This window comes from Acanthopagrus latus, chromosome 20, assembly GCF_904848185.1.
Source record: "Acanthopagrus latus isolate v.2019 chromosome 20, fAcaLat1.1, whole genome shotgun sequence".
NCBI lineage: Eukaryota > Metazoa > Chordata > Actinopteri > Spariformes > Sparidae > Acanthopagrus > Acanthopagrus latus.
In genome coordinates this window covers 3,188,563-3,206,507 of record NC_051058.1, presented here as the reverse complement: position 1 = coordinate 3,206,507, position 17,945 = coordinate 3,188,563, and the positions used below count along the sequence as shown (strand labels likewise).

At 43.2% G+C, this 17,945-nt stretch overlaps 1 protein-coding gene across 1 annotated transcript in view; it reads left to right on the top strand.

Annotated features, from left to right (window-relative positions):
• Positions 1-17,595, top strand: part of ca10a (carbonic anhydrase Xa) — a 224,576-nt gene extending 206,981 nt beyond the window's left edge. Inside the window, exons 5-9 of the mRNA XM_037080344.1 lie at positions 1,208-1,303; positions 9,029-9,101; positions 14,035-14,189; positions 14,402-14,576; positions 17,233-17,595. Coding sequence (XP_036936239.1) covers positions 1,208-1,303; positions 9,029-9,101; positions 14,035-14,189; positions 14,402-14,576; positions 17,233-17,255 — 522 coding nt within the window. The 3' untranslated portion in view covers positions 17,256-17,595. The remainder of the gene's footprint in view (positions 1-1,207; positions 1,304-9,028; positions 9,102-14,034; positions 14,190-14,401; positions 14,577-17,232) is intronic.
• The last annotated feature ends 350 nt before the right edge of the window (positions 17,596-17,945 follow it).

Here is a 17,945-nt window from a genome sequence, read left to right as displayed (position 1 = left end):
TAATGAAACCATACTTATGAATATTTTATTCCATTTGAGGTAATAGATTGCCCTCAATCCTACACAATGGACCTTTAAAAGAGTACTCCACTGATTTAGCATTTAATGATTAAAACTGATGCAGCAGAACCAGTAATATATTCGTTTTTTATTCCCTCCATTCTTTGTTTTTGTCAGAACCTGCTGAAAACCATACCTATAATGCAAATCAACCACCGACAGTATGGCCAGAGATTTGGGTGTGTTGCGCTATTAGCTGTTACTTTGGCCACTCGCCTCAAGCAGAGATAAAAAAGCGAGCTGCAGAGTTCTGGTGGACTCTCTTTCTAACTCCTCACCCACAGATTTATTTCATTTTTAAACTTGTAGTCTTATCCGTTCCAGTCTTTGGCATACTATGTACTTTTTCTTCCCCCAGAAGCACCCTGGTGGCCCAGGGCAAGGGGTGAGGGCACTGACCGTGAAGCGCAGCGTATCAGTATCAGTACAGTACCAGCACTATCGTCCCTCCACTGCCAACTTTTCCATAAAGCATTAAAATGCTCACAGAAAATAAGCTTTAAAAAAAAAAAAAAAAAAAAACAAGAATAGAGGTATACGGATGGATTTATCTCTGCTGGTGCTAAACTTCTTATTCATTGTATTTGTGTCATAATGGTTTTTTTTTTTTTTTTTTTTTTTTTTTTTTTTTAAACTGTTGGCTCCCCTTTCAGCACTTGCCACATTTGTGAGCTGGAAAGTTGAATAGCACCGTCTGCCCACGTCCAAACATCATTAAAAGGCAGGAATATTGAACAGCTGGAGTGGATGGAGCATCTGCGTCAGTGAAACATTAACCTCACGCTGGGAGATGGTTTAGCTGGCTCACCTCAGCCTGTGAAAGCACGCTGGCCTTGGAGCAGATGATGACAGAATCCTCGTCTCTTTATGTCCCTCTTACTGCTCTCCACATCTACGCTGCATATAACTTTTTTCCCCCGCGATAACGGCTTCCTGCATCACACTTAGGCTGTTGGTGAATCCACGGGGGGAGATTTGATCTGTATTGATTTTTCCTTCTAAATCATCTGACGTGATGTAGCGGGGGGGGGGGGGATTTAGGTGACTATGATATAGATTCCTGGGAAGGGCTTTCAGCCACACTGTGTTGTACCGACTGCAGAGATTCATTCCGTGACTCACTTTATGTCCTCTCTTTATGTTCCAGGTTCAACTGATACACTACAATCATGAGCTGTACACAAATTATACAGAAGCTGCTAAAAGCCCCAATGGACTGGTCATAGTGTCCATATTCATGAAGGTAAGCCTCACACATGTGTGTAATATACCTGTCAGTGTGTATTCACTAACAAACTTTTTGGTTTTTTGGAAGTTATGATACAGAAGCTGCAACGTGCACATTTTGTTATGGATTATAGCTTGGAAATCCATCATAATACTAAGTGCACTGCATTGAATTTGAGCCACGAGCTACAAGGACCGTGCAAGGAACATGACCTGATTTAATCAGGGTTTAAGCATACAATACACGGATGGAACATGTGGTGCAAAATGAATCAAGACTGAACCTCGCGTTCTGTCCAGGAGACTCAATTGAAGGTGGAGTGTTCATTCAATTGTTCCTGTGAAGAAGTACTGACATGGTCAGAAACATGGAGTGTTTACCGTCTTTTTCTCGTTCATTCTCCGAATGTAAAACCTTCCAGAACAGCGTTTAGGTTTAAACTATTATCCAGCGAGTCACAGCTGCAATGTTTGTCAGAACTCACAACATTCTTTTTGAGGGCTGCTGATACAGTGAACAATAACTAACGACTACAAATGAACCATTTTTAATTAATTACATCGCTTGATTTTAAGGACAGTTTCTTCAAAGTAATGTTCATCTAACTTAGTTTTCTTTTTTGTGTAACATACGGCAGTAACGGGGAGTAACAGGACCATGTGCTTGGTGCCGCTGTTTTAAGAACAATAGTGTTTTAGCGGGGTTTCCTCACATGGTTATCGATATATCATCTTTAGTGATCATTCGCGGTGTCCCTTTAGGCGGGTAAAAAAGACCGTACATTCAAATGTCATTTACATACTGCTGGAATCAGTAGGACTCTTCCCAGCTTTTGAAGAAATTTGCAAATCAAAAGACAGGAGATCTTGCCTCTAACCCCTTTTTCAGCATTAGTTTCATAATTATCTGCAATTTAGGAGAAAAAAAATACATAAACAAGAGCTGCCTGTCTGTCTCATTGCATTTAACATAAACATAAATCTGAAGTGTGATGGTAAGCCTGGTGATTCAAACCACATTCATTTTTTTTCTCATTTTGCTCATTGAAGTCTAAGTCTTTTTTTTGTGCGTTCACTCCATGCTTGGATCCCTGAGATAAAGGGGGAAAAAAAGACTGTACATGCGTAAGTATGTGCGTGTACAGAACATTCATTTGAGCATTCTATGGCTTTAGTTCATTCAGATGTCCATGTTCTTTCAAAGTTTCCTTTCAGTGAATCTTTCAGGGAAAATCTAATCCTGTCTAGCTCGATGTTATATAATACATTCTTGATCCATCTACTGTGGGTAGGTGGCCATGCATGTCTCCATTTAAGAAGTGCGAGGCGTCTAGCGCGAAAGGAAGTGAAAGATGTAATTTAATCAAGATGCAGGGGAGTTTTAATCCTGGGGGGGGAGCAACGGCGGGGCCATGAGAGGATTGGGTTATATCCACACCAGATTCATCCCCAAAGGATTCAAATATATCTGTCTTTTTTTTTTTTTTTTTTTGCTGCCCATACCTGCTGCCTGCGTGGGTTAAGAATGACGACTCTAAATCTGCCTATAGGTGTGGATATGACCATGAAAGGAGAAAAAGGGTGGCCTTTGATTGGAATATAGCCTTGGTTCTTGTTAGAGAAGCATGCTCAAATGTTATATATAACATATATAACATCCCAGTCACCCTGCTGGCAGTTTACACTCCTACAGACCACAGATATGACCACATTTGTACGTGTCATAGGCTGTGTACCATTTTTGACATTAACATTACATGTGGATGACCTGACTTTCAAGGCTGCGAAACCAGTTAACACCAAGTCAAGACGGTTTTTCAACATTCCTAACGGGGACACCAGTGGATGTTTTTAAGGAGACGTCGTGAAAATCACAGCTGAGTTTATGATGAGCTTATGAAACAGATATTTTTGATTGTAAGTTTGGACATCTGCATTTTTGGTGACCAAACAGGTATTCCAAGATGGAACGTGATATTTTCCTAACCCTAACCAGAGCATAAGCACAGCGCTGTGACAAAAAAAAAAAAAAAAATGAGAGAAAAGCATAAAAATGTATCCACGGTTGTGCAGAAGCGTATATTGCCGTGTTTATGTTTATTCTGGTGACTGGGTCGAAAAGGGAGAGACAAATCACATCGACTATGCGTGTGTCAGTTGATTACAATATTCAACTCAACTGAATTAAGTACTATTGTGTTTGTTTTCTGATCTAATGTATCTGTAAGTCAGGCTGATCGTGTGAATCTTATCTAGCAGCCACGATAACATTTATAAAGAAAGCGCGGCGGTCTCAGTGCTGCCACCCCTCCACTCTCCTGCTCCCTTTGAGTGTCTAAACGTTCAAGCCAAGAACTCACAAACAATTAGCAATCCAATTATCCTACAGGTTGAAACATTGGGATTCTTGGCTTAGCGTCAGCCACAGTGGCGGCAGTCCCTCGCCTTTTTGTTGTGTATGAGAGGTCCCCTTCTTGAGTGAGAGGCTCAGAGATCAAAGAGGCAGACAGCGTCCTCAGCACTGTGCACACTAGGCTGGAAAGTTCAACCGCTAACTGCTAATTAGCTCCCCAATGTCAATGGGACCATCATTTAGTCTTGAAGAGACAGAGGAGGCGCTGACCTAGGTCAGCCCTCCTCATCTCCCTCCCTCCCTCCAGCCGGCAGCAGAGTGTGTCCTAGGACATGCGAGAGAGAGGAGCTGGGCTCGGGGAAGTGGACTGCAGCAGGTGTGGTTGCCGTGCACGACAGCCAGAAGTAATGTGCAGCTCTACGCTGCTAATAGGCATACAGAAACTGTCAAAGAAAAAAAAAATCATAATATAGTTTTGTATAATACAAAAAATGACTATTAGTAAAACAGAGAGCTAAAGATTTAGGTGTTACTTACTACATCAGAGCTATATATATATATATATATATATATATATATATATATATATATATATATATATATATATATATATATATATATATATATATATATTTATATATATCTGTGTGTGTGTGTGTGTGTGTGTGTGTGTGTGTAGGAATTCAAATTTAATAACTCAATTACTTCACCTTTACATGCTCAGCAGTGGGGGAGTGTGTTGTTCCGAACTGAACCCAAAATGTGTTCCGTTCCATTTAATCATTCCCACCTGACACCCCAGCGCTCCTCCCTGCTTTAAACTAGTTTGCTCCGAGCAACAGTCTAAGAATAAGTCAGACGTACAACTGGATGATGTGTTTAGCAACCAGGTATTTCTTAGTGATGTGAATAATAAATTATATTACTGATATTTCAGTTGGTAAAACCAGTCTGTCTCTGTCTAATCCTTGGAAGATCTCCCACTGTCAGTCACCTGACATGTCCATTTAGAAAACGAAAGATACTTTTACTTCCAGAACTCAAAGGCACACGCAATAGCTGCCACTTTGCAGCTTTGTAAAAGGAAGGATTTCCACTGGTTCTTTGTTTAGAGCAGGGACTCGACAAGTGTAGTCATAATACCATAGTACTTTCAAGAACTCCCTTTTTTTAAAAACAGCACTACAGAGGCTTTTTAATCAGTTCAAGGCCTGGATTGTACTCCAAGTTAACTGCGGACACTTAGAATGTGTTGTAGTCCTGCTTGAAGGACACATTTTACACATATGCAGACACTTACGATAGTGGCCACGTCCATGCAGTCACAGCAAATTGGAGGTATGTGGATGTGTGCACAGAACCTGCGCTTTCAATCCCTAATGATGAAAATGACATCACGAGGACCATTCAGCAATCCGGATGCAGAAAGTGCATCATTTCGGCTTCAGTCAGTCAGAAAGCAGGACTGCAACAGGCTTCCAAAATGTGGTATGACGCCTTATGTGGCCTCTATTTATCAGATTACACGCAGCTTCCTCTGGAGCCACAAAGGGCTTTTTTACTACTTTTGTCACATATGCAGAAGCACTCCTCAATAAAAAACACACTTAAACGTGTGAGATTGGTGGAGTTATCCTTAAAGTGTGCTGACATAAGCTGTCAGATCGGGGATACTTCTCTCCAGTTTGGTTTTACAAATTTGAAATCTTAACTTAACAACCACCATTTTTGTAACTGATTGTGGACTTTTTGATGAAAGTAGTAGTAAAAGTCAGTGTTACCAACCTGCAAGAATGTCTAAAACAAAGACTTTAACCATTTAGCGTCGCACAAGCACAAAGTAATTCTTCATTATACTAAAAAGGCTAAACTGTTGCTGATAAAGCAGATTACAGATCAAGTCATGTTTTAAAGTTTCATTCAAACTATGCTAAGTTGCAGGCGACCGAATGAAACACACCATTACCTCGGTTAAATCTGAGATTTCTCTGGGTTTGACCGTTGTTGGAAATGTTTGAGTCACTGCAAGTTGTGAGTACAAAACTCAGCCACATACATAAAAAGGTCTAGTCGTTTTTTAAACATTTGAAAGCGAAAATGTTCCATATTGTATCTTCAAAAATCACTGCAGCAGAGTTCATTCAGAAGTAGTGAAGGGGCAAGGAAGACAATATTTCGTCAGTGGCAACGTGTCACAAATTGTTTTGTTTTTTTTGGCAATATCCGACAAGATTTTGAAAAATCTCCGAGCGCACACCTGCCGCCCACTCGCACTCCCACCCAACTGCACTCTGACTGGTTATCTGCTAACGCCTCTTGGTTTCCACTGCCTTAGCCATGATTCAGCAGGTCAGACTGCTCGGTAGTAGCACTTGGCAGACAGGTGGTAATTAGCCACATTTTTTTTTTTCTCAGAGCAGAAGCTCCATTTTCTCACTTTTCAGTGACTCATGCTTTCCAAGGCCTTGTCAGATTTCCGATTCCATCACTGTGACTCAGAATGCCAGGAAGCCCCCGTTCTCGGCGTGAAGTCGTGAGGGACCATTAAGGACGGCAGTGGGTGACTGCAGTTATGGTGGGGGCCTAGGTGGAAACCGGGCACACATCGGGGCAGGCTTTCACAGCGAATACAAGGACATTTCACTCACATGATTGCAGACTGATGTAACAGCGAGAAATATGTAATTCCTCAAGATGTGTCTTGTGGGTATCTTGTGGCTGATCGACATTCAGCCATATGCTGCTAAGTATGTACTTTTCTCACGCCTAATGTGCAGACGTTCCCGGAATAGAAGAGACAGACCTGACTGAATCCCCTCAGGTGCGTTTCCAGGAAAACGATTTAAATGCGAGAGACAGGAAGTCGCGAGCAGCACGAGTGGCTGAGTGAAGGCATAATGCCTGCCTGAAGAGCACAGGGAGCAGGTCAAAGACTAACTCATTTAGGCTGCAGTGAGGGGACGGGGAGGACAAGCACACGTCTTTTTAATCACTTTGCCCAAAGACATCTCTACAATTAAAGTTGTGAGGCCCAGCTAGAATGAGTGAGGGATAGATGAAGCAGAGAGGAAGGCAGAGGAGTCAAAGAAGGGCACGGGGTTGGAAGTGAGGTGCTTCCCCCAGCTATTAGCCCGGAGCTGCTCCACACTTCTCAGACTTCACTGAACAAAGGAGTCGGTCAAGCAGGGTAGCCGTGGAGCGAAGAATTAAAAGTGACTCTACAGCTTTTGGATGGAGTTAATGTGGCGGCTATATTTCAGAGATTTTCACTCAAGCCTCTGTGGTCAGCAAATTACCACAACGGCTGACACTGCCATGACAAACAACTTCTAATTCAGCATTCAAACGCTTGAATTTGATCTTGAAGAGGAAGCAGATAAGACGGACAGACAGAACAAGAGGCAAAACAATTATTAAAGATTATTACTGTGAATCCGCAGAAATGTTTTGCGGACCATGAAACCACCTGACGTTCTATCGGCACGTGGGTCAGCGGATAAAGACTGAATTATCATTTTTCATTTTGCTCCTTAACGACTGAGAAATGGATCTTTGTTTTTTTTTGTGGTATTTACATCCCAAAATGCGTATAAAAAGCAGAGGCGAAAAAAAAAGCATCAGTGTGAGGGAGCATTTCTGAACCGTGTGGACAAATTTGGTCCCACAAGATATGGCTCCCTCAGCCAACACGGTCAAAGCCTCCAATACTCTCTGGTAATTGTCACTGAAGCCTCAGAGCCCCAAAAATGGTATTCGGAACATCTTTTTACGTGGCCCAACATCCTAGGACCTACATCCATATCAGAACATTCCACACCTTGTGATGCATGGTTGATTTACAAGTCCATCTTCACTGGGTGATTGAGTAGAGCTGATCAAATCAAGTAGACTCCCTGTAAACTTCAGGGTGAAACAAGGCCGCAGTGTGGTTTTAATCAATCAATGGCTGCGAATGTTTCTTTGTTGTTTTATCAATAACAGCATGTGTTTCCAGGCAACTAATGGAAAATACATTACATACAAATAGCATACACAAAGCTCTACATATGCTTTTCGCTTTTAGTCTGCTTTACGTGTCACCACTCCCTTCAGCACCAATTACCGGTACACTTACTGTAGCCGTGTGTTCTGGAACAGCCTTAGCGCCCAAATACCCTGCACAGCTGTCAGAGAGAAACGTCATCCTAATATTTATCTGCTGTTCTTGGAAACTGTAAAATGTTGTAAGAACTGGTGACAAGCAGGCAGAAAACCATGTTGTACATTGGTGAGCCAGATGGCTGATGAACAGTAGTCACCATGGTGTAACATCAGTCCAGCCCAGATATTCACTTCTTTTTTTTTTTCTGAAACACCAATTAACACCAACATGTAGGTGTATGACTGGGCCACGTGTTTGAAATCAACATTACAAGATAGATATTTTTGGATTTGTCATGTATCGATGCAAAAAGACACTTAAAATCAAGTATAAAGCATGCAGAACGGGCCCCAGAGGGACTTCAAGAGGCTCAGTGGTCAAAACAACAGGCATGGACTTCATCAACATGAAGTCAAACGAAAATGACCCTTCCTATAACATGACTTAAAGGAGAACTTCGGTCGATTTAAACATGCAGCTTCATCGCTCAAGCTACCCTTGGCTTGCCAGTACCGAAGACGCGAACACATTTGGTCCAACCATTACAGGGCTCCGTGAACGGCGAGTTAGCATTGACAGCTAACAGCATGGGGTCAGAACTTTACACTGTGTTTAAAGCATCTTAACATGCTCCAAATCTCGCCCCAAAAGTTATGCAACATCTGCAGACACCTTACGAGACAGTACTGTAGCGTGTACGACTCAAAATGAATTTTAAAAAGTAGTTAAAACAGTGTGCTTGTGCTACATCACACTGCAATGTTAACCTGCGTAAAGCTCTAAAGGGAAAGAGGAGCGCACAGTGGGCGATGGCGGCAATGCTAACATTCATCTCTGATAAAATAAAACTTGTTGTGATCCATTGTAATGTCATGTTAGGACAACAGCACAATGTGTTTGCTATTTAAAAAGATGGATTGTGTTTTGTCCTGGTAGCAGTGTGTGTCTGTGAGCTGTTTTTTAATGGTTTCTTGAAAACAGTGGGAGCCTTTGTTTTCCAGAAGGGAAAGCAGCAGCACAAGAGAGTGTAGGAGCCTCTGACTGTGCAAAATATATCAGCGGGTTTAGACATTATGGCCGTTAAAGGTTGCGTTATCCTTTTAAAGTACGGGACTGAGTAGATTAAATATTGTCTAATGTTAGATGGGCTCTCAATTCATTATGATATCATTCACATGATAAGTCCGTATTTTTTTTGTCATTTAACCTGACCCTTTTTCACTCTCTCTTCCTCTCTTCTTATCCAGATTGCCGAGACTTCAAATTCATTCCTGAATCGAATGCTGAACAGAGACACCATCACAAGAATAACGTATAAAAGTAAGTGACCACGTGCAATTATCCCTAATGAATTTATTCGAAATACCAATTAACCATTTGCCATTTGCCAATTTGTCATGCAGTTACGGCGCTTACAGTGACAGATTTACCACTTCTGATTCTAAGTAGACTTTGAAACGGTGGTCCTTTTTTTTTTTTTTTTTCAGATGGAATAATGCAGCCTCTTATTTCCAGGACACAACTGTCAGAATTTGACATTGGAAATGACTATGTTCCAAAGTAGATGTTATCAGCTGCAGCTAACGTGCTTATTAGGCCTCATTTTAAACCTGCAGAGTGGTCAAACATATGCAATCGGTGGCTATATTGGCCTATTTGAAATTAACCAAGTAGCCTACTATAATTACAATTCATAACCAAAAATAACACAAACAGATAGGCACATCATGCTGCATAGCTGTCACAACAGTCACATGAAAGACGGACGTTAGCTTCATGCTTCGTTGCTGTATAGTATGACAAGAGTTTCAGGATGACTAACGTTAATCAGTGAGTTTGGCTAATGCCATGTTATCTGAGATAAAATGAGCTTGGCTGGGGTTCAAAGCTTTTCCAAAAACAGTGTAGTACAGAGATGCTAACTTATGTCTCAAGTATGATATGGTAGCATAGGACAAGGACAGACATTGTGAGGAAATACTACACACTAGATGTGCAAATGTGTCTTGTATGAAATACAACGGGTCTTGGCAGTAGGTTACTGCTATAGGGTAACAATACATAGGCCATATTCACACAGCAGCCATGTTCCTCAGACATCACACTCAGATTGGGAAGCTCAAATGCTGTTATCAAGAGGATATAATGTCGTATTGCTGTGTTCCGGGTTGCAAAGTTACACAAACGCAGGGAATCTGCTAATTACACTGCGTCACGTTATATTACAAGCTTGATCACAAAAAAGATTCAAACGTTAATTTCATAATCACCAGGGTCGAAGTCGTTTCATGCTAAATGTCTCCAGGATGTGCTTGTTTCAGAATCAAATGACCTGTTTCCCATCATATGGCGCAACAATATCGAAAGATAATATTAGCTAGAAAATGTCATTGTTAGCTCTAACAGTAGTGTCTTATGAAATATGTTGCTTTACACTGAAATGTGGCCCACTGTCGCTCCAGATCTCTATTCATTCGTCTTTTCAGCTACTACAAGTGTTGAAATGAGAAGGATTTGTCAGATTCCCCGTGTTTATCTGATGTGCAACATGGCACACAACAGTACATTTGAGCTTCAAAAGAGCATGACCTCAGCTGTATGGATACAGACTATTCCTTACATCTCCTTTGTTCAACGGTCAAACTATGTCTTTGTTTTTTTTGTATTTTTGTATTTTCCCTTTTTTTTTCTGATCTTTTAAAGCATCGTTATTTTCAGCTCAAAGAGGTAATTGCTGCAGGACAGGGGATGGAGCTGTGCCTGCACGGGAACTCGTGATAGCTGGACGAGGCTGTTGGTGAGGCAGCGTGTTCGGCTGCAGTCGACAGCTGCTCTCCAGAGGTTTCCCTCTGCCAGGCTGCCATGCCGGAAAAGGCAGCATCGGCCCAGATCGCCCGGGGCTAGCTTGAAAAAAGAGACAAATAATTGGATTAATGGGGGGGAGCGGTGAGTTGCTGGATAAACGCACTGACCCCTTGTGGCTGGGAGGAGTCTCAGAGGCACCGGGTGGAGCAGGAGGCTCCAGGCTAGGGGTAGGCAGGGGGTGCTCCTCCGGGTCCAGCTGGAGGAGCTGGAGAAGAGCATGGATTCTGACAGCTGTCAAAAGTCCCTCAGATACACTGTCTCACACATCTCGCAGACACACACATACACACAGTCACGGACCGCCCCCTCACGCTCAGGAATCCTCAGGCATACACCTCTCACAGCCAGTAATGAAGCAGGCCAATGTTTTTTTTGTTTTTTTTGAAAAAGCACACATGTACACACACACACAAACACAAAGACACACACACACACCATCCAAAGAGAATTATTTATTTCATCCGCACGATCAAAGATCAGCAACAGAGCTACTCTACACCTGAACGTGTTGGAGGTGGACTGGTGATAGCAGACAGGATGGAGAGGATCAGAGCCGGCAGAGAGAAAATATGTGTTTGGGATGAACAGAGAGCTCTTCCTCTGGGACAAAAGGGATTTTTGTTGCATATAAGTAGCTTGGCAAGTGACAAACAAAGTGCGTCTTCTCACACTCTGACTATTGTAACAATCTATGGCACCTATTTTTTTTTTTTTTCCCCCCTGATTTTGAATGACAAACCTGTATGAAATTCACAGGCAACTGTAGCTAGTTAGCTGTTAGCTATCTCTCCGTGCGTTTGTCCAGGGCAGTAGGGTTGGTTAATCAGCCCAATTTCCCAATTCGATTCAATTCCGATTATTGAAATCGCGATTCGTTTACAAATCGATTTTCGATTATTAGCGATTATCGATTCGATTTTCGATTATTAACGGCTATCGATTTGATTTACAATTATTAACGATAATTGATCTTCCATTTCACATCAGTCAGCTGCTGAATGATTTTACTTTTCTTTTGAGTAACACCTCACAGCCCCTTCAATATTGTAGAGTGTAACTGTAATATCAAAATTATTATTTTCTGTTTTGTTTAAAATGTAGTCTTTCACTGTTAAAAGAAAGTTGCCAAGCTCAGCAGCCAGACTCATGTTAGAAGCATTGTCGGTGACGAGAACCAGGTCGTGTTTCTCTATTCCCCACTCGTCTGCCATTGCTTTAAGAAACTCACACCTATGTGTGCCTGTGTGGTTATCATCCACAGCTTTCATCTGAAGTACATTAGCTTCCATTAACTGTTGACATAATGAGCTGTAATGGTCACATATGAGACTGTCATGCATGAGACGGTTTGTATTACAAATTATTCTTATTATTTTTTAAAATTGATCTTTGGAAATTTGATAATTGACTCATAATTGTCAATATTATCATCGTGATTAATCAATAATCGATTTTTTTCACCACCCCTACAAGGCAGACACACACTGATAGAGCTAACGCAGCTTACCGCTAATGGGGCATGAAGTGTTAAATAGTCTTATTGTAAAAACATCAAGCTTCAGTCATATTTAGGCGGCTGGTCTGTATGAGTGATGTGCAAGTCAGGGTTTTTTTTTAATATCTCCCTGTTACAAGAGCCAACCCATACTGTCCAACCTGTAAAAATATGCACAAATCAAAAGCCCGTACCCAAACTGACCCACAAAATAACTTTATGCATTACATTAGTGCAATTGAGGATAAGTCAAAGGGGAAAACTGTGTGCTGTTGATCCTGCTGCGGGGGCGGAGGAGTCCTGTACAGAGCTCTCTCTCTCTCTCTCCCTTTTCCTCTTTCCCCCGCCACTGACAGCAGTGAAAACATCTGAATTTCAACAAACGGAGGTATTTACTGTTGAATGGAAGCGAAGCTCTGCCTCCCGTTTTCTCTGTCTCACACAAAAAAAGAACAACATATTCTTCCCATCTTCCCACTGAACTAAGAGTCTCGGCGTTTAAGCCTAGTGTTTGGCTGCGCCGTGTAAAAAAAAAAAAAAAAAAAAGTTTTGATAAGCTTCGAGGAAACGCACGCCGCTGCTCGAACCAGCATGGAGAGGAGGCGGGCTGTGTGACGGCGATCTCTCCGTAAGACAAGGACTCTTCAGAGGTAATGCTGCTTCGTCCCTCATCGCCCGCCTGTCCAAACCCACGACTGTTCTCTTAGCAGCTCACCCAAACCTGCCACCCACCACCCACAGGTCAGCTGGTGGGTGAAGCTGCAGATCGCTGAGTGAGCAGGCTACAAAGGGGGGCTCTTGGGCCTCGGCACTGAGTGCATTCTAGTTTTTCTCTAAATAGCTTTTTTTTTTAAATTATTTGTACTGCTTACAAGATGCAGTATTTAATAGCAATGCAAAGCACAGTTGAATTAGCGTTAAGGCTGCAGCAGGCCCACCACGGCGACCGCATCCGAACAGACAGTCCATTTGTCAACGCGGCCCAATAGATGACAAGTTTCTGAGCTCGTGCTACCGGGGAGTGAAGAGGAAGAATGAGTGTGTTGCAGCCTGTCTAATTAGCGTCCTGACAGTGGAGACAGTTCGGATAAAGGAGGTTTTGTGCTGCAACACCAACAGCCTGTCATTCATGGAGCAGCGAATGATACGTGTAACAAGAAGTGAGAAAAATGCGTTATGACAGATGAGCGCAGAGCTGGATGAGTAGTAGAGCGTCGGGGGTTTACAAGGCTGCACGCTCAGGGGTGGGGGGTGTGTCAGGTAAACTTGCGGCTTCCAAGAAAAATACTTGGTCGTCGATAACCAGACCCGTGATGGGTTAGCAGCTTGATTCTCTCTGTGTGGCTGCTGCTGTCTGACACTGGGTGAGGAGTCTGGAAGAAATAAATCTGCAGAGAACTATCACCTGAATCTGCAACTCCTCTCCACTTATAAGGGAACGAGACCATCAACAAAACAAGTGGCTAGTTCTGTGTCTGCCACTCGATTAGATGTGTCAACAACTACAACAATTCTTGCGGAGCGCTTGGGAAGAATCGAGGAGTCTCACCAGGCTGAGGAAAGAAGCTGCTCTGTAGCCTGGTCAGACGGCTTACTCGGTTTCACCGTCCTCACATTACAGTCATTAATCTAACATAACCAAAAAAAAGACGAATGGCTTCATTACCGTGCATCCTGCAAACAACTGTGTTAAAAAGAGACAATTTCTCTAATTGCTTGATTCTTATGACGTATGCATATTTTACCTACTTCTTACCTACTTCAGACAGTTTCTTTTTTTATTATTATTTTATTTGTGCAGCTTTGGTACAATGTGAAACTACAGCGCTGTTTCCTTTACATTAACATTAAAGGCCCCCCTCTCCTTTTTGTTTTCTGCTCTTCTTTCTGCAGATGATGCGTACCTACTGACCGGCCTGAACATAGAGGAGATTTACCCAGAGACGAGTAGTTTCATCACTTACGATGGATCCATGACCATCCCTCCGTGCTTTGAGACAGCCACGTGGATCCTGATGAACAAGCCGGTGTACCTCACGCGCATGCAGGTGAGCGTCAGTCGCCGAACCTGTACGTGGCTGAAGCACAGCGACCAGCGACTCAATGGGAAGCTGAGATTTTGCTGTAGATTTTGCCTGTGAAACTTTTTTAAACCCTGCCTGGGAAACAGTGCAGTGAATCAAACTGCCTGGCTCACGTGTCTGCGGTGCTCTGGCCACATTTTCCTCAATGGCTCCTCTTCTCTCTGTCCCCGTCTAAGATGCACTCCTTGCGGCTGCTGAGCCAGAACCAGCCGTCTCAGATCTTCCTGAGCATGAGCGACAACGTCCGCCCGGTCCAGCCGCTGAACAACCGCTGCATCCGCACCAACATCAACTTCAGCATGCAGGGCAAAGACTGCCCCAACAACAGGGCCCAGAAGCTCCAGTACCGAGGTAGAAAATGATCGACTTAACCCAAAAGCTGCCATTCTGCATCTCATTTCTATTCCTGTGCTCAATTATATTTATTCTGGGGATTTCATCTTGAATCTATTCACGCAGGTTCATCTGGGCAACACCATAGCATTCATGACATTCCCACTCAAATTTGGACTCTTCAGTGTTTTGGTTGCTTCCTGTCCTCTGCTGGGTGTCGGTGTGTCAGTTTGAAGCAGCCATTCAGAAGGTCTGAGAAGTGAATGCAGAAATCTATTTTACAAAGGAAGTTCAATTTTTTTTTAAAAAAAAGTAAAATAAAGTGATTTTACTGTGTATAAATACAAAGGCCTATTTCTACATCAAATTGAATTGAAAAAAATATATAACCATATGTTTGTACACTAGACACTAAAGTAACATAATAGATCATAATATGTCCCCCTTATTTTGCAGGGGCCACAATGGGGAAAGAAACATGTAGGCAGCAGGCTCAGGTTGCGAAGAAGCCGACAGTGTAGCCAGATTATCACAACCTCTTCTGTCAGGTCGCACTTTACATTACAGCTCAGTAAGTTTTCAGTGGGGAGCAATGTAAAGTCCCAGTGAAGTCAAGATGTTAAATTAAGTGTTTGATTTTTTTTCAAATATGTCTTCCTCCATCTCAGCTATATGGCAGCATGGGGCCCAAAAGTGGTGGAGAAAAAAAAGCTGTTCTGTGCGTATTTTTAATGGTATTTTAGAATATGTAGCTTCCTGGAAAATCATTAAAAATGCTGATGACTCGTCCTGTACTCGGGGGGCATATATTCAGTATTTGTCCAATTTCGTTACCATATAGATTACTGTACAAAAACACAGCTCCCTAGCTTTATTAAGTGGTTTGTATGAAACTGGGTCATGTGTTAACGCAGGAAATAATTGCCGGTTTTCCCTCTGCTGCCCCCAGGCTGCTCTGCCCCGAGCATCTCTGGGCTGATAGCTTTACTTGTCAATAAGGTAACTGCTAACATAGTGATAACCAGCAGCTTCTCTGTGCCGGGGCCATGTGCAGCCTCCTAGAACGACAGTAACGAGGGGATTTATAGAGCTCCTGGTAGAGTTACAAGTAGCTGTGTTGCAAGAACGCCCGCAGAACGTTGAGCAGAAGAACACGGTTAAGACCCAAAATGGAAACTAAACTAAATCTTTCGATTGCAGGGGAAGGTCTCAACACAATTCTCTTTGGAGGTGTTAATTTAGAATGCCCATAGCTGTGTCAGTCCCAGCAGCTTATTTCATTTTGCATTCTGAAATGTTTACAACCCATCAACTCCTAACGCGCAGCTGACAAGATGTGATTTTTGGTCAGTGAGCGTGATAAAGGATTCCTCACCAAACTCTCAGAATCAGCTCCTGAAACCTCTGAAGTAATTTGTTTTAGATACGACAACCGTATAAATTCCGGGGGATTATTGCTTGGTAATTAATACACTTAATATTTAATTTGAGTGCCGAGCGGGGACTCGGCTGACGGCTGGTAAAAATGCAGGAGGGCAGTGCGGTGATGGCGCTGAAGAGAAAGGGAGAAAGAGAAACAGGCAGCAGGAAGTCAGATGGCTGGACAGTGAAAAACACCTGTTTGGCCCTGACTGACAGATCTGGCGGTCGGGAGGCTGAAAACTGGCGTGTCACAGCTCACTGCAACCTGGGAGGTGTAGCTGCGGTCTGTCATCTCTTCTTCTTCATTTCAGCCAATATTTCTGGGCGCGTGCTGCACAGAATGTTGAATTTCACTCCCAAAGCGTACATACGATGAAGGCGAGAGGCAGCCTAAGTCCTTGGGGGTTTTTTTGTTTTTGTTTTTTTGTTTTTTTTTTCTTGTTCAGGATTTACTGTACTGTGGCAGACACACACCGCGATTGTCTTTCTGCCTGCATCCCTCTCTCATTCTTTCTCGGCTCTGCTGCACTCGCGACCCCCTCTCACCCTTAAAAGATGAGATTCTTATTCTGTGCAGCAGTTGTTGGGGAGATTTCGGCCCTCCCTGCCTCCGACCTCAGGCCCTCCTGATCGCCAAACAAAACACACTTAGCGGAGGGCCCCGGAGAGGAGACGCAGCAACGCACAAAAGCAGATGTGCTTATTTAATTGTTTGGAAATTTTAAGACCTTCAAGCTGATGTGGGGAGGCGGAGGGATTGGGGGGGGGGGGGGCCGCCATTAAGAGGGAAAATGCGTCTCGCTGGTGATTTGTGTAAGGTCAACCTTTAGAGCAGGAGCGGCGGGGCGAGGGGCGATCGTCAGGAAGGTTTGGAAGCTAATCGCGCTGTGTATATGTGTGCGTTTATGGGTGTAAGGAATTATGATTATGATAACACACTGCAATAAATTCCTTCTCTCACATTTTATCAGATTACAGTGTTGCTCTTGTGTCCCTCTCGGTTTTGGGGGCGGAAAAAAAATTATTCTGTCACCACCACCCCATCCCCGCCCACCCACCACCGCACAGCCAGGTGCATTCGCCCCGTTCAGCACCATCCCTTATAAAGTATATTTTATCGCTAAAGATGAAATACGGTGCAGGGCGGGGGAGGGGGGGCTTAGGGTGAAAAATGCCCGAGAGCAGTTGAACTGTGGAGGGTGCCGCATGTATAAATCAGTATTCTCACTCCTGTCCGTCTCCTCTCTTCCAGTGAACGAATGGTTGCTAAAGTAGCCTCCCATGGATGAGCGTGGAGATGAGCGTCAGAGATGAGGAGCGAGGACGGAGGCGAGGACGGAGGCGAGGGAGATGCGAAAGCGGGCTTAAGGCTGCATCTCATCGAAGATTATTTCATGACATTGTACAAAGACAAACGACACCGGACATTCTACGAACCAAGGAACTTTGCATTGCGGGGCAAAGAGATTCTTTTCATACATCGAGAACAGTTCGAACCCTTGATCTAACACGCGCTAACAAGCTCTCTACCCCACTGTACAACTATATCTACACAGACATTTTGATACTTTTTTGGGAGACGACCAAAAGAAGACACTGAAAAAAAAAAAAAAAAGAATAGAAGAAGAAGAAGAAGAAGAAATAATGTGGAAGCATTTATTTGATAGCCTCCCAATCAATAGGACAACGTTGGGACTCTAAAGCCTTTGTACATAAAGTTGTTGCTATCAGTGGGAAGATCCAAGGACTAAGTCACTGCCCACCATCCCACCGGTCGAGACAGAGCCGTCAGCTGCACTCTCACGGATGTTCCATTACAGTCACCAACAAGGCATGCAATCAGCAAAAGCAACAGAGAGGGAGCACAGCCTTACCTTGTCATTTTTCCAAAAACTAGAGTCATGTCATGGGAGAAGAGCAAATATTTACAGGCTTTCTTACGGCCTCAGAGCAACCAGTGTCTTG